The sequence below is a fragment of the Neltuma alba genome, unplaced genomic scaffold, assembly GCF_004799145.2.
Source record: "Neltuma alba isolate B1F8T4 unplaced genomic scaffold, ASM479914v2 tig00012014_pilon, whole genome shotgun sequence".
Lineage (NCBI taxonomy): Eukaryota > Viridiplantae > Streptophyta > Magnoliopsida > Fabales > Fabaceae > Neltuma > Neltuma alba.
The window spans coordinates 458,937-475,902 of NW_021636585.1; the positions used below are offsets into that span (position 1 = coordinate 458,937).

Sequence of the window (16,966 nt, forward strand, 5' to 3'; positions counted from 1 at the left end):
TGGTCACGCCACATGTACCAGATTCCTCCAGAGAAACCGATTGCTTCAACTCTGTGAGAGTTTGGGTAGCCCATTTTGAGAATTACTTTGTCTGCCTTTGATCCAGAGATTCTGGGCTCAAGTAGGATTACAATGTCCGGGTGGTATCCCTGAAGGAGGGACCTAAGAACACGATGAAACTTGGCAGAGGCTGCCCCTTGGCAGTTCCAAACGAAAATGGATCGATTCATGAGAAGTTTAGTGATCCATCTCAGCGCGTTCAGATGCTGAGTCATCTTCGAATCCAGTTTCTGCTGCTTCCACGAATGTGGTGTCGTCATCTGATGGGGGGTGGGCACCCAGAGCCTCTGCTAGAGCTCTAGTGAGTTCTTCAGATGGGTTCCCGACCTCTTCCTTCGTTCTGGGCTTCAGGTTTTTGACTTTAAAGGTTGGTTGGATTTTGAATTTCCCTTTGGATGGGCTTCTATCAGGCGGTTTTGGTAGGATGTTCTCTTTTCCTAGCTGGGCTGGGATTGAAGGATTGAGTGGTGCGTGATCTTTGTGGGCTTTGGGTTGTTCTGTATTTGGGCTTTGGGTTTGACGTGGGGTCGAAAAGGTAACGGCTGAGTGTTTGGTAGGGTCAAGGGAGGTCTGAATGTTAGACATGGTGTAGGCTGGGGAGTCGAAAATTGTGTCAGAGGCAGACTTGGGTGGCTGGGGTTTCTTGGGGCTGACATTTCTGGGTGGCTTTTTGTTTCGGAGGATCGTTGACTTGTGTGCTGTGTTTCCCTTGGGTCTCTCAATGGGGGTGTCAGGATAAACAGGGGTTACATCTTCCTGTGGCATTGAAGCAGAGGGGTTTCCTTCTTGGCGTATCGTAGTTTCGTCTGGTCTAGCTAGGAGTTCAAATCTGTTGGTACCATATTCCATGTTTGGAGTGACGTCAGAACGCTTTTTGGGGGCTCTGCTCGGGCGCCACCCTCGGGAGGGGGCCTTCATCCAGGCCCCGAAGACTGATTCCTCACGCGCCGAGTGGGTACGCGCTGGATCACCATTGTTCGTCTGGGTTCTATCAGAGTTAGAAGCTGGGTTCTCCGATGGGTTCTGGTGCATCTGCTGGGGCTGGTTATGTTGTACTTTGGAGGGGCAGACGGCTTCAAGATGACCGTAGCGGCCGCAGTGGTAGCATATGGTTGGCAAACCTTCGTACTCTACCAACTGGGTGGTGCCGTCGAGCTTGATCTTAGCAACTAGCGGTTTAGTGAGGTCTAGCTTGACTGCAAGCCTTGCGAAGCGTGCCTTGTCCACTCCCTCGGTGTTGTAGTCAATCTTCAGAACTTCTCCAATAACACCTCCGATGGCCCGCAGGACACTTTTATGGTAATAATGGTAAGGCAGACCAGGAAGACGGACCCATCCGAGCACTTGCTTGATTTCTAAGTTGAGAGGGGAGAAAGAGGGCTCCCATGGGTGTACTGTGAGGTAGTGTCCAAGTACAACCCAGGGTCCTCCCAACATGGCCGAAAGGTAGTCTTGTTGGTTGCTGAATTTGACCATGAAGCATCCACCGTCGAGTTCCGTGAGCTTGAAGTGTCCTACTGGTCTCCAGAGACTTACGATCTTCCCAAATAGTGTCTCCTGCCTAATATAGCGACCAAGGAGTTTAACGACTACTGCATATTTCATGTTTTGCGTCAGAAGGTCTTTGATGCGCTGCGAGAAGGAGATATTAGGAATAAGTCCTTCTAGAGCGATGGAGACATCCCCTGGCTCGATGGTTACTTCCTTCTGCGTGTCGTCTTCCCGGTTGTTCTCTTCATTGAGCAGTTTGTCTTTGAAGGATGGCTTGGGAGTCTCCTGATAGGAGTCGGGTTCTTTCTGCACTTGATCATCATCCATGTTATCCGGGAGTATTGATGCAGCGCTATCGGGTATCTCCTCATTGAACAGTTGCTTCTGGATGCCCTCCCACCGTTGAGATGCTGGCCGAGTGGCGTCCAAATCAATATCAGTATCCATGATAGCGTTTGTTTCCTCGTCATCTTGTATCTTAACTTTTTTCGATGTTCTGGGGTCTCCGGCACTTCGTGGCGTTCTTTCTCCTTTTTCAGTTAGTGGGATGTCGATATTTTGTTCCATTGCTTCGGGGAGCAATGGAACAAAGGTACTCTTTCTACCTTCCTTACCACAGTGGGCGGTAAGTGTCACGCTCTTTCTCCTCCGCTGCAGTGGGCAGCGGGGGATCTCTCACGACGGAGGCCGAACACTGTGCACACACTCCAAGAGGGAGCTTCTCTCTCTAGCTTCTCTCTCTCTGCACCTTTAGAATCTTGCCAATATTAGCTTATTGTCTCCTTTCTTTCACGCTCCCTCGTATTTCCCGTACTTGATCACCGCTGTTCCTCGTCATTGAGATCGGCAATCTTGCAATATTTTATTATCATTACAACTGTCATCATCAATCGTATTGATCACGCGTTCCGATTATTGTCAACTATTCACACCTCACAAATTCCTAACCCACGTTCAATTTCGCGGCCTCGCTGAGAAACTTGTGGCACTACGTTCATGGTAATAAAAAAAATTTGTTATCGCTTTTCTATTATAGTACTTTGAGATTTGAGATTGAGAGTGCCTAAATTTATTTGTCATTTGTCGTTTACTGGATTTTATTTGTTGCTTTTATTTGTTTTATCTGCAAACCACAGCTGTGATAAGTTTTTAAACAAGACTGAATTATAATATAATCTTAAAAATTAACATGTTCTATTTCATTATTAATAAGTTTTCATTCTAAATTCACAACGTTTTATTTTCATAATATATTTGTAATGAGTCTTTAAATGAAACATGATCATATTTTAATCAAACCAAACAAAGTGAGGATGAAACATGCCTGTTTGGTTTGAGGGGAGGGTAGGGGAGGGGAGAGAAAATGAATCCCTCTCCTCATGTGGTTAAAAATTTTGAAGGAGAATGGAGTTAAAATGTCCGCTCCCCTCCTCTCCCTCTCTCCATTTTGACTTCCCTTCAAATTGAGAGTTTTTGGAGGGGAGCCAAATTTTTGAACCATTATATCCCTTATAGTTTTTTCAATATTTCACTTCTACCTATAAAATATATTATTATAATATTTATTTCAAATAAAAAATATATAATCCTAAGTAAAAAATAAAAAATATATACATTATTATAATTAAAAATATATTATAAAAAATTATTATATAAAAAATTATAATATTATAAAATTAATTGTTTTTTATAAATATATTATTTATTAAATATATTTTAAAGCTGAAAAAAAAAATAGCCTAAAGAGAATAAAATTTCATTTTTCTTAGAGCGTGTAAAATTTGTTAATTTGATTATTTTAAATATATTATTATATTAATTAAAATAAAGATTACTGTACCAATTTTTTAGTACACATATTAATATGATAAGACTGAATTTTTGTTAAATTATATGATTTAAAGTAAGATGTAAATTAATTTATATGATATATCAATAAAAAACATAAACTAATATATAAGGGTAAAATGATAAATTGATTATTACTATCCCTCCCCTCCTCTCCTTGAACTAAACAAAGGATCATTAAATATCCTCCCCTTCTTTTTTTTAATCAAATCAAACAATGTGAGAATGAAACCTCCCCTCCCTTCCCCTACCCCTCTCTCAAACCAAACAGACCCTTAGACAGCAATTCTCGCATCTTCACACCTAAGGAGACCCTCCTCTGAAGCTTCTCCACCCATACCTTCACCAAAAATTGAAATCTTTCATCGGAATCAACACTCAGACCATCTCCGGAAAAAAGCAAGCTAGCTTCTCTTCTGCTCATATTCTGGGTAATCACAAGTCATCGCTGCATTTTCTGATTTTTAATTAATTTCTCTTCTTAGTTGTGGTAGTTATTTGACGTTGAGGCTGCTTTATATTCTGATTCTTACAGTCAAGCAGTGGTTATGTTTTTCCATAATTTCTCTTATGAGTTGTTATAATAGTCGATACCGAAACAGCTTTTGGACTCTTGTGTATGTATTCATATAGACATGGCTCTGAATCTTGCAACCAAAGCACGGGGTGCTGCGAAAAATGTCAAGTTCATGAGTTTAACTCAGGAAATTCTAAGTACCTGAAGCCACTTCTGATAGAGAAAAAGCTAACAAGGGAAAGAAGACTAAAATAATGGGAATTCTTGATTACTGGTAAGTAAGATATGTATATAGACACACACACACAACTTGTACAAAATGAGCTAATTTCATTGTTCTGATTTCGGAGTCAAAAGTACTCATATACGTGATTGCTTCTTCTGATTTGGCTAGACTGTCTCCTTTGAAGTAGAGATCTCCACTACGAGCTTTCATGGGGATCAAGAATCGGACCTTCGCTAGCAACCTGTCTCAGTATGCGCAAGCCATCACTCTTTCTCAATTAATTTCTCTTTCGAGTTTAATAATTTTGATGTTGAAAGAGCTTTAGTTTATATGTTAGTTGATGCTGGCTTGATATTGGGTTTTAATTTGCAGGAAAAAATGAATGTTAACTAGATGCTTTTACTCAGGAAATGATTACTTGGGGCTAGCTGCTTAGTACGTGATTTGAATCAGTAAGGGATCCCTTTAACATGCATATCCTTTTAGCTGTAAGAGATCTATATCACCCTAAAGTGTAGCTGCAGTTTCCAACTAAACCACGGCCAAATTATTAAGGGAGTATTTGGATAAGATTAAATTAGTTTCAGAAGTGTTTTTACGGTATATTAGGTAAATATGTAAAAAAATTTATCTCGATTTACAAAAAAGTGATTCTGAAAAGTGATTATTGGGTATCTAAACACCTCCTAAACTTTACTATATTTTTTTATTCCATATTATGAAAAGAATAAAAATACATCAAAGGACAAATAATAAGACACGAACATAGAAAAAATAATGAAAATTTCATTTTTTTTAAAACATTCATGAAATATATTTTTTAAAGGATTAATAAGTCTATTTATAAAATTTAGAGTAACGTGCACTAACCACCATTCTATATTCTATGTTAAATTACACAGAAATCTGTAACCTATTTTCAAAAAAAAATTCATTAAAATTAAAATGTATGTTACATAAATTTCTCTTATATAATTGAGAATCATTGTATGTTGCATAAATTTCTCTTATATAACTGAGAATCCATTTCTATCCACCCCCCATTCTATATAATTTTTCATCTAAACTTATATCTCTAGGATATCACTGGAGGATAAATTAAATACTAAATACAACACAACAAGATTATACTAGTTTGGTCTACTACTTGACGTCTATTTCTCAAATCACCTCTAAGTTTCCGTTAGGTTTTCAAGATTTAACATGCTCTTATCACTTGATCACTCTTTTTTACTTCCTGTAAGGTTATTCAGCATTCAAGATTCCCACAGTCTTGAATATCTTAGAATTTAATGAAGCTTTAATGAATTTCTCTTTCTCTAAGAGTAATAAATGATCATTGAAACTCAGAAATACACTTTACAAAAATTTTAGGCAAATCCAAAAGATGTTTTCTTGTACATCCATCACAAAAGATTTCTAGATTCCAATGTACCCAATGCCAGGTAGCCGCCAAAAAGCACAAGCCGTAAAACAAAATATGTGCCCCGGCCACGCCTTCTTAGAGCAATGAATATGAATAATATTAATGCAATAGAGTGGTAACTCAAGTTTGTTAATCTTCAACAAGTATCCATCACATTCAAAGCTTTGTTTCCATTGGAAATGGAGCTAGTAGGTTGGTAGCTTGTATCCATTGAGTTGCATTCCATGCTTATGATAAAAGTTGCTAACCAACATCATTTTTCCGTTGAGTCCTTAAACTTGTGGTAATCTTACTTCAATCATGTTATTAGTGCTTCATAAACTCATAACATAGTGGAACGATAATAGCTTGAGGTATATATTGAGTCCTTCTAATAAGAAGCAAGAAATTGAAATTTGATAGTTAAGAAATTGATAAGCTTACTCAAGTAGCTTCTTGAGTAAGAAGCTGAAGAAAAAGATAATACTCGAGTGCTTACTCATGTAGATGTTTACTCGCTCATATACTCAAAAAGATACAAAAGAAAGCTCAAAGAAATTAGACTGATAAAGTTTTTATTTGAGTAGACACTTAGGAAAAGAAACCAGTTAAAACAACTTTACTCTAGTGTCTTATTGAGAAGAGGAATACTTGAGAAAGTTATCAAATAAGGAGTAGAAGATAGCTTTAATAAGACAGAACCTTTGAGAGAGTAATCGAATTGAGAGTTTGAAATTCGGCACCAGAAGGGCATGACTCGAGTTGATAATCAAGTTGACGGATAACCAATCATATGGTCGAGTAAGAGTCTGAAGAAAGCTTATAGAGATACTTCAACTTAAACTAGGTACTCAAGCACATAGTCGGGAAATCCTCAGCTTGAGCGCATAGTCGAGGTTAGAAAGAATAAATAAGTTTTGAGACACTAAGAAACTTGAAACTCAAGAAGATAATTGAGTAAAAGATAAGTTGAGTGAGTAGTCGAGTAACTTGACAGAGAAAGAAAGTTTTCACCTCAAAAAGATTAGTTCAATAAGAAAATCTTTACTCGAGTATATGCTTGAGTAGAGTAATATTCGAGAAATTAATTGAGAATAACCAGAAGAAGGTTTATCATTAGATATTTGTTTTCAAAACAGAATGCTTTTAATTCTTGAAGCGATTATTGAGAATTCTGGTACTTGAAAGTTTTATCGTGAAATTGCTCTGTAAAATGTTTTTGTCACAAACTCTATAACTTTTTTCCAGAAACCTAACACAATCACAAAAAATCCAAACTCAAATACTTGCTTGAAAAATCTTTTGATCCAGAAACATTTGTCATCTTTAAAACTTCAAGTTGAACTTGGGAGTAGTTTTTCTCTCCTGCGTGAGAGCTTTTTCTCTCTCCTCTGTGAGAGTTAGTTACGACGGTTATCGTCGTTCTTTGTGCGAGATCTGCCGCCTACTGTGACAGTGACTAAAGAGTGTCCGATCTGTCGCTCATTGTGACGGAGAGGAATTAGTGAGGTATGGAGGTAGGAGTAGAAGGACAATGTAGTGGAGACGGAGGTGCGAGGGGAAGGAAAGGAAAGGAAGTGGAGCTGGTTTGGAAGAAGAGCGACCGTCGGTAATTATATGGTGGAGCGCTTGTTGGAAGAATGATGACAGTAAAGAGTTTCAATGCTCCGACGTGATCAAGATGATCAGGAAGGGCTGGAACTTGGAGAAGCATGAGGACCTGGAGATCATTGAAATTGAGGATCGATCATTCATCTTCAAATTCCGTCGCAGGGAAGAATACTTAAGGATCTTGCGAGGGCGTCCATGGTCGATCCAAGGTATACTGCTCAACGTTCAGCTATGGAAACAGTTTATGACTTACAAGGAAGTGGACTTCAGCAAATGTCCATTTTGGATTCAATTCCATGATCTGTCGCTGGAAGTAATGGATGTAGAGAACGCGATAACCCTGGGATCTGAATTAGGTGAGGTGATGTTGGTGGAGAATCCTAGGTCTGGCAATTTGTTGATTCGTAGCTATTTACGTGCAAGAGTTTTGGTGGATACAGAAAAGCCTCTGGTGTCTGGTATGTGGACTACCAGACCAGGAAAGGAGCCTATGTGGATCAAAGCCAGGTACGAGAGATTACAAAACTTTTGCTATCGTTGTGGATTGCTAGGACATGATCAAAGAAGCTGTCCAAGAAGTGAGGAACCAAAGTATGGTGACTTGGAGTTTGGAAGCTGGTTAGGTGTTCAGGCTACTAAGAGAATTGATGCTAAGATTGTTTGTTGCAATAATAACTGGGAAGAATGGAGTGAAAAGAAGTGTGGAAGAAATGTGGAAGAAGAGTTAAAGAAACTGGCAAACAGAATCTTAAAGGGGCAAGATGACCTGAAGAGTGGTAAGATTGATGAACAGATGAAGGTTGATCCTAGAGAAGGAAAGAAAACTAAAGGGGAAGGAAGTTCTGATGTACAGACACAAGACACAAAAGAAGATTGATGTAAGTGAAGGGGTGGACAACGAGAATGTTAGGAACCTCTCTAGTATGAAGGAAATTGAAGTGATAAATATGTCGATTGATGGATCTCCCAAGCTGAAGGAGGATTTGTCAAAGGCAATTGTAGTATTTGACAAACTCTCACCTATTTCTGAAGTGGCTATTGGTCTAAGAAGGATCAAACTGAAGAGAGTGCTTGAAGAAGGAGTAGAGCAGTTGAATATGAAGAGAAGAAGGCTATTTTTCAACAATTCTGCTAATGATTTTGGGTTGAACAAACAGGAGAGTCAAAAAACAATAACCAGAAAGAGTGTCAGATTGTTAAAAAGAAGGGCTAGGAAGGGGAAGGATGGTAGGGGAAAGTTGGGGGAAATGGTAAGAAGAGAAGTACAAGATACATTGGAGGAGGACAGAAGTGAATCATGTGTCATTGCTGAAGGTGAAGGTGGCTGGCCTTTAATAGCCACCAAGGGGCAATGAATTTCATCACATGGAATTGTTAAGGTCTTGGGAGAGCCTTGACAGTCAAAAAACTGAGGGAAGAAAATATTAGAAGAAAGCCCTCAGTTATCTTCCCTATGGAAACAAGAATGAAGAGTAGAAAAATGAAAGATGTGAAAAAGAAGTGTGGGATGGATGAGGAATGGTATGTGGAACCAGTAGTTAGAAGTGGTGGGATGGGTTTATGGTGGAAAAAAGTTGTGATAAACGTCTGGCATAGTTCACGCAATATAATTCACACATGCATGAACTCCACAGTGCTAGATGTCCCTGACTTTGTTATGTATGTTTATGGTGCCTCTAGAGATGAAGATAATGAGAAGGTGTGGGAAGACTTGAGACGTATTGCAAGGGGAGTAACAGGATCTTGGCTGTGCGTGGGAGACTTTAATGATATGGTCCCTTGTTTTGAAAAGTTTGGCAGCAGACCTATTGATCTGAGAAAAACGTTAAATTTTCAGAGAATGCTATCTAATTGTGGGTTGATTGACCTGAATTTCAATGGGGCGCCTTATACCTGGAACTATAAAAGATTGGGGGAGGCTTATGTGAAAGAAAGAATAGACAGGGCTACGGCAAATGTGGAATTCAGAGAGAAATTTCAGAATGCACTAGTCATCCATATCGAACCTGTGGGATCTGATCACCATGTGCTTCGTGTTGAATGTGAATATAAGCATTCAAGGGTCCCTAAAGCTTTCAGGTTTGAAGCATTCTGGATTGAACATGAAGATTTTCTGAAAGTAGTAAGGGAAGGATGGCAAAAAGTGGTAAATGGAAGGGAATAAAGTAGAGGAGTTTATACACAGACTAGAAAATTGTAAAGATGATTTACTGAAATGGGGTAAGCAGACCTTTCCAAATGCAAGGACTTCCATTGACAAGTTAAACAAGGAATTGAGTATCTGCAGAAGTGGACTTTTGACTGCTGAGAAGAAATTGAAAATTCAAGAAATAATAATGAAAATGGAAGAAGCTTGGGATAGGGAGGAGGTGTATTGGTGGCAGAGATCGAGGATAAAGTGGTTGGAAGCTGGTGACAAGAATACACGTTTCTTTCACTCTAGCACGATCCAGAGGCGTACAAGAAACAAAGTGATTAAATTGAGAGGAGAGGGGAACACGTTGCTGGAGAAGGAGGAAGAGATTAATAGTTCTTTTACCAAGTACTATAGCACTTTGTTTGCCTCGGGGGGATGTAGGGATTTAGAGAAGGTTATGAAATTTGTTAAGAAACAAGTAACTACAAAAGATAATGTGCAGCTTGAGAAACTTGTGACAATGGAGGAGCGGTATTCCAACTTGGGGGATCTAAAGCCCCTGGACCAGATGGTTACTCTGGCATGTTTTATCAGTTGGCTTGGTCAGAAGTTAGTAAGGAGGTAGGGGAGATGGTCTTTGATTTCTTTAATAATAATGCAAAGCTAGCAGCGATTAACAAGACTAATGTGGTACTAATTCCCAAAGTAGATAATGCTGAGAATGTGGGACAGTATAGGCCCATAGTCTTTGCAACTTTGCTTATAAAGTCATTTCTAAGATTCTGGCAAATAGAATGAGACAGTTGCTGGCTAGAATTATATCAGGAAATCAAAGAGCTTTTATTGCTGGGAGGCTTACACAAGACAATATTTTGGTAGCTCCTGAGGCTTACCATTATTTGAAAAATAAAAAAAAAAGGGAAGGAAGTTTGAAATGGCTGTAAAGATCGATATGAATAAAGCCTATGATAGGCTTGAATGGGACTTCATTGAGGCGGTTATAAGGGAGATGGGCTTCCGAGAAAGGTGGTTGTCTTAGATTATGGAATGTGTGAGATCAGTTCAATTGAGTTTGGTAGTAGGAGGACACAAGATTGCTGATTTAAATATGGAAAGAGGGGTACGCTGGGGGGATCCACTTTCACCTTTTCTCTTCATAATTGCTTCTTATGTTCTGTCTGCCATGGTTGATGCTTATGTTGATAATGGGAAACTGAAAGGAATTAGGCTAGCTAACAAATGTCCTATACTATCTCATTGCTTCTTTGCAGATGACTCGGTGTTTTTTGTCAATGCTAAAAGAAGGAATTGTGATATCTTGAGGGAAATTCTGGATAGCTATTGCAAAGCATCGGGTCAACCAGTGAATTTGGATAAGTCATGTATCTTCTTCTCAAAGAATATAGTAGAAGAGGTGAAGCAGGAGGTGTTTGAGATTATGGGAATTATGGATACAACCGAACCTGGAAAGTAGCTTGGCCTTCCTGTCTTGTGGGGTAAGTCTAAGTCTGAGGCTTTGACTTTTGTGAAGAACAAACTGAGCCTTAAGCTACAAGGATGGAAGTAGAAATTGTTGACTTTTGCTGGAAGTGAGGTCATGATCAAAGCAGTAGCGAATGCAATACCAATTTACCCTATGTCTTGCTTTAGTTTTCCCAAAAAGACCTGTAAAGAGCTTGATCAGATGGTTTCTGGCTTTTGGTGGGGACAAAAGAATGGGGAAGGAAGAATTCACTGGAGGTCTTGGAAAACTATGTGTAGGGATAAGGGGGAAGTGGGATTTGGAGATTTTATGAAGATGAATAAAGCCTTGTTAGCAAAGACTACATGGCGGCTTTGTCAGAATCCTGATGAGATGTGGAGCAGGATCCTCAAAGGCTTATATTTTTCAAATGCTGATTTTTTGCAAGCTAGAAAGGGTAGTAAAGCCTCTTGGGGTTGGTCGAGCATTCTGGAAGGAAGGGAGTTGCTGCAAAGGGATCTAATTAGGAGAGTTAATAAAGGAGATAAGATAAGTCTGTTTGAAGGAAAATGGTTGACCGAGGAGGAAGGTTTCTGTCTTAAGCAAAGAAATCTGACTAAGGAAATGAAAAAGCTGAAGGTAAAAGACATTATTTCCAATAGGAATTGGAATTTTGATGGGTTTGAAGACTTATTGGATGAGGAAGACCGAGTAGCTATTCTAAAGGTGAAAATTCCAGTGGTTGAGGGGGAAGATAAGTATACTTGGTTGGGGAGCAGAGATGGAATATATTCGGTCAAGAGAGGTTACAAAATTGCCAAACTTCAAGAAGCAAAGGAAGAAAGGGAAGCCCCCAGTAGCTCCTATACTATGTCCAAGAAGGTTTGGAACAGTATTTGGAAAGTGAAGGTGCCTCCAAAAGTCAATCAGTTCATGTGGAGAGCAGTTAGTAATGCTTTGGCGACAAAAGAAAATGTGCAAGAGATCCTATATGCAGCATTTGCAAAGTGAATGTGGAGACGGTCGAACATGCACTTTTTTTGTGTCCCTGGGCTAAGTTATGCTGGTTCGGCTCCCCTCTAGCTTTGAGATTTGATGAGAAGAATATGGGAAGATTGGATAGGTGGTTGGAAAGCTGGTTGTCAAAGAAGAATGAGATTGATGACTATAATATATCATTTTTCGCTGCCTTGTATTGGGGGGTCTGGAAGGCCAGATGCTGTAGTGTGTTTAAAGGAAAAGAAGTAGATGCTGGGAGCTGCTAATCTCAGGCTATCAGATTGGTTAATGAGTATTAGGGCTGTTTCAAGAAGAGGGAGAGAAGGAAGATGCCAATTGCAGTGGTGGAGAGATCTTTGACTTGGGAGAGACCAACAAAAGGGGTGGTGAAAATTAACATAGATGGGGCCTTCTGTAGTAAAGACATGATTGCTGGTGTTGGGGTGATAGGAAGAGACAGTAATGGCAGATACTTGGGCAGCCTTGGTATGATTATTGATGCAAGGTCTGCTTTCATGTCTGAATGTAGAGCCTTACTTGAAGCTTTGAAAATGAAAGATATATTTTGTGATGGAGAGGTGATAATTGAGACAGACTGTTTGGAACTGTATAGAAGAGTAAGAAGTAGGAACTTGGATGGATGCGATTGGAAGTGTGTGGAAATGATGCAGGAGTGTTTAGAGTTAGGGGATAAGACAGACAGATGGTCAATAGCCTTGGTAGCTCGTGGGGACAATAGTGCTGCAGACTTTTTAGCAGCACAAGCTATGAGGAGAATGGTACGCAAGGATGGCTTGATAAGCCACCACCTCCTCTGAACCGGATTTTACTTCAGGACCTTACTTGCCGTAACATTTCTACTAACACTAAGAAGGGTGTAGGTTAAGTGTTAGTTTCCTTGCTTGGTTATAGGTTGTACTTAGGATTCCCTTCTTTGTCTGTAGGTTGTACTTTAGGTTTTACCGCTTTCTTTGCTTTCTTTTGCTAGTCTATTAGTGAGTGTAATATTTCTTTGCGTTTTAATAATATGGATTTTGTTTTGCTAAAAAAAAAAAACTTCAATTCTAGCACTGGGGCTTGACCAATGTTAGGGCATGTGTCTAGACTCAGAGCGTTCACTTATAGAAGTACTTATAGGTCGTCTACTAAGAAAATCCTCACATTTCACCCTCAAAAAAATTGTGGGTCATGGGAGTTTCATTTGATTCTACTTCTAAACGTGCTCTTTTTCTGTTGATAAGATACAGTTAAGGCACAATGTAAAAAAAAAAAAAAAAAAACTACAAATCTTGTTATAAATAACTTTTAAATTGTGTGAAAATGTTATCTATGAAATTTTTGGAGAAATGTAACATGAATATATATATATGATGTAAATAAAATCCATATCATAATTATACAAAATAGACTTATATTATAAATTAAAGTACATTCAAATGAGTAAATTTGGAGATTAAGATAAAAGAAAAATACCTAGGTCAAGTTTCTCATATCTATTATGTCAATTTTTCCAATCACACTTGGTCATATGTTCTTTTTCTTTTTTTCCTATGAGTTTATAATTAAACGCTATTAAATACTAATATTTTCAAAATGGTACACATGGTCATGCATGATAATTGACATGGGCTAGAAAAAGCCCATGTCTGACTCTTCTAATGATTCAAGTTTTCTAATATGAGTTCAAATTTTGTGTTACTTATGAAGTGCATATTTGTTGCAGCTTGTTATTCATTTGGGGAGGTCAGATCTTGAGACTTAGAGACAATCTATCCTCAAACATATCAGGTTAGAATATAGACTTTCTATGTCATGATCAAGTTTAATAATTCCAAACCAACAAACTATTATTTCATTTGATATTATAATTATAGTTATTTCATACAAATATTTTTTAAGAGTAAAACACTCTAATCCCCCTTAAATTTATTCTTAATTACATGGACCTCTCATCTATTTTAAAATATATACTTAAATCCAAATTGTTAACTCCACTAAGAATATTTAAAAAAATATTTGAATAAATTTCATTTACTAATCTACCTTTTAATCATATTAAATCCCTAATTTTGGCTAAAATTATTTTGAAGAATTTAAGAGCCTTTTCTTTTCTTTAATTTTATTTTTTGGAAATAGTTATTTATTTTTTTAATTATATTGGGATAAAAGTTTAATTAATTTAATTCACTTAGATATAAAAGGTTGATTAAAAATATATATATCTGACTAAATATGTTCATAAATATAGCAAAAAATGTATTTAAAAATTTTAAATAAAAAATTCATATGATTTATATAATCTCTAAAACTTATATCATTTATACTATATGATAAAAAAAATCCACATTTGAAATATGTTTTTAATAATTTAAAAGGAACTTAAAGAAGTAAATTTCAATAAGTGTGAAGAAAAATTAAAATTATAAAATTTTATAATATATGTAAAATTAATAAATTTTATAACATATTAGAAAGTTTGAAAATATATGTATTAGAATCATTTCTATGTTTTATAAAAACTATATTTTGAAAATGTTTAAGTAAGAGGGGTATTTTGGTAAAAAAAATTGTTGAAAAGTCAAATTTAACGTCTAAGTAAATGTTTAGGTGGATGAAAATGGATTTTTGATTATATAAATGAGATTTGGCTAACCTACATTTTAATTTCAAAGGAGATTCATATATGTTTTCAAAATAGATAAAAAGTTTTGTCATTTAGATAAAGCAAGAATGTGGTTTTAGTATATTTTACTGTTTTTTTTAATTAAGCAAATAATATTGTTTTGCCTGAAGAAACATCAACTCCACCAAGATAAATTCAATCAGGCAACTTGCTTCAAGCAAAAAGGTGTGATTATTGCATGCTGAATCACTTTTAAGAAAACAATAATAACACCAAGTAAGTTAAGATTCGAACAAATTTGTAGGATAAAACGTGAACAAGGTGATGAGTCAAGCAGTCAGCCAATACAAGATGCATGATTGATGTCTTAATAAGATAGTTTTAAAGAATCTTAAAATGAATGATTCTAGCTATCAAAATTGTTTCATTAATATATAATAATCTCGCTAACATTTCTTGAACTGTTTCCCGCCAGGTTTTTGAGGTTCCTCAATGGCTGCGGAAAACGCCAGAATTATCGCGTCTGCAACTGCAGTGGGGGCATCTGATCCGAATTTTCTGCTTCAGGAATTAAATTCCAAAATGGAAAAAGGTTCGCTTGATGAGATGCAAGAAGCGCTAAGTAATGGAATGCAGCTGCTACTTGCTTTACTAAGGGACAAAGACAATGAAGTTTCGAGCAGTATGCAGAAAGATACGTCTAATGTTTACCAGTATTGGAGGAACCGCATATCATATGTTGAGAAAAAAGTGACTTACTGGAATGAAGAATATGAAAACGTGAGGAAAAAGAAGCTGAAATTTTTGAGTCGTGAAAATCTCAAATACAAGATGAAAAAGGTATTCAAAGAAGTAATCGGAATTATTGAAAATTTTCCGAAGGAGATTATAATTAAGCTGCCAGAGCGGGTCATTGAGGAGCCTGGTGTTCCATTAATTGTGGGGTATCCGACTCTTCAGAATGCCTTCCAGGAGATTCTGACTTTGTTGCACAATGATGGAGCAAGATGCGTGGCACTTCATGGAGAAAAAGGGGTGGGGAAAACAACAATCATGCAAAACTTAAATAACCATTTCTATAAGAGCAATGACAGATTGTTTGATGTGGTGATTTTCATCAAATTGCCATCTCATAAGCAGATTGAAGACCTTCACATTCTGCAGAAAATTGCATATCGAATAAAGGTGAATAAAGAAGGTGACGAATGTGAAGTTGCTCGAAAAATACAGAGAGTGCTTCAGGACAAAAGATATTTGCTAATTTTAGATGGTGTAAGGCGCGCACCCAATGGGATTTGGGAAAAGTTGGATATTTCAGCACATAGAGATAGTAAGATAGTAATAACCACTTATTTTCCTCTTGCTTGGAATTCAAAATATGTTGACAGCAAAGTTGTGGTCAAAAGGTTAACCCCTGAAGAAGCACAGGATATGTTTCGAAACATTTTTGGCAAGGCTTTACCACCAGACGCTAAACAATTATGTGATAGGTTCTGTTGTTGTCTTCCCCTCCTCATAGCTCCTTTAGCAAAGTCTTTTATATATCAAGAATCTCCCCTTAATTGGGAGAGGGTTTTGAAAGAACGCAAGCCTTGGCCTCAAGTTGAAGTTGATGGTTTAGAAGAGTTATACTCAATCTTGCAAATTTGCTATAAACAGTTGGGTGATCGAAGTACACAAAAATGCTTTCTTTATGCTTCACTATATCCTGCAAACAGTGAGATAAGCACAGATTACTTTTTGGAGTGTTGTATAGCTCAGGGCTTTCTTAGTGATGTTGCGGATACTAAGTACAGTGAAATTCGCAGCCAAGGTATTAAGAAATTGAGGCACCTTATTAATGTGGCATTGTTGGAGGAAGGGGAACAAATGAGGTATGTAAAAATGAATGATCTCTGTAGGCAACTTGCTTTACATATATCATCCAATGATCCAAATTCAGAATGTAAAACATACGTTGATAATGAGGAAGATGGGAAGGACCGTAGATCAGAATCATGGCAGCGTGCTAAATGGGTTTCTATGGTTGGCAGTAAAAGGGATAGTCTACCAGCAAACGAAAATTATGGGAGTCTTCAGACACTATTGCTACAAAAGAGTCTGGCATTGGATCAAATCCCATTTGACTTTTTTCAGAGCATGGGCAGCCTTCTTGTGTTGAACTTGGCTGGTACTAAAATAAGCAAGTTGCCATCTTTGTCAGGGTTAACCAGCCTTAAGGTGTTCTATATAAATCGTTGTTCAGGCTTAAAAATATTTCCAAAGGACATCCAAGCACTCAAACATCTTGAGGTATTTGACATTCGAGATACCAAGGTAGATTTTGTGCCACCCTTGAACAGTTTGCGGTGCCTGAGAATCTCATACATTGAAAGCAGTAATTGGCTTGGAGTTTCAAAGCTTCACTGGTTAGAAGAATTGACCATTGAAGTGACATCCCTAGAGCGATGGTGTGATGATGCTAAAAATATTATATCACAGGTTGCTTCTTTGAAAAACTTAACAACTTTCAAATGCAACTTCCGTTTTAAAAAAGGTGCACTTAAACTCTACTTAGAGACCATCAAGGCTCCCATTGATTGGGTGA

At 37.5% G+C, this 16,966-nt stretch overlaps 2 protein-coding genes and 1 long non-coding RNA gene across 3 annotated transcripts; 2 read left to right on the forward strand and 1 right to left on the reverse strand.

Annotated features, from left to right (window-relative positions):
• Positions 1–237: 237 nt before the first annotated feature.
• Positions 238–2,118, reverse strand: LOC114721167 (uncharacterized). The gene has a single exon (XM_028906987.1). The coding sequence runs from the start codon at positions 2,116–2,118 to the stop codon at positions 238–240; it is 1,881 nt and encodes a 626-aa protein (XP_028762820.1).
• Positions 2,119–4,077: 1,959 nt separating this feature from the next.
• Positions 4,078–4,398, forward strand: LOC114721197 (uncharacterized). The gene is made up of 2 exons (XR_003738040.1): positions 4,078–4,190; positions 4,311–4,398. It is a non-coding gene; the product is annotated as an uncharacterized LOC114721197 (long non-coding RNA).
• A 7,687-nt stretch (positions 4,399–12,085) lies between these two features.
• On the forward strand, positions 12,086–12,574 carry LOC114721168 (uncharacterized). The gene has a single exon (XM_028906989.1). It carries the CDS (start codon positions 12,086–12,088, stop codon positions 12,572–12,574), a length of 489 nt encoding a protein of 162 aa, XP_028762822.1.
• Positions 12,575–16,966: the final 4,392 nt, after the last annotated feature.

Bases quoted from the DNA above. Each gene is read 5' to 3' on its own strand.
- LOC114721167 (XM_028906987.1), bottom strand. From the start codon at position 2,118: ATGGAACAAAATATCGACATCCCACTAACTGAAAAAGGAGAAAGAACG.
- LOC114721168 (XM_028906989.1), top strand. From the start codon at position 12,086: ATGCCAATTGCAGTGGTGGAGAGATCTTTGACTTGGGAGAGACCAACA.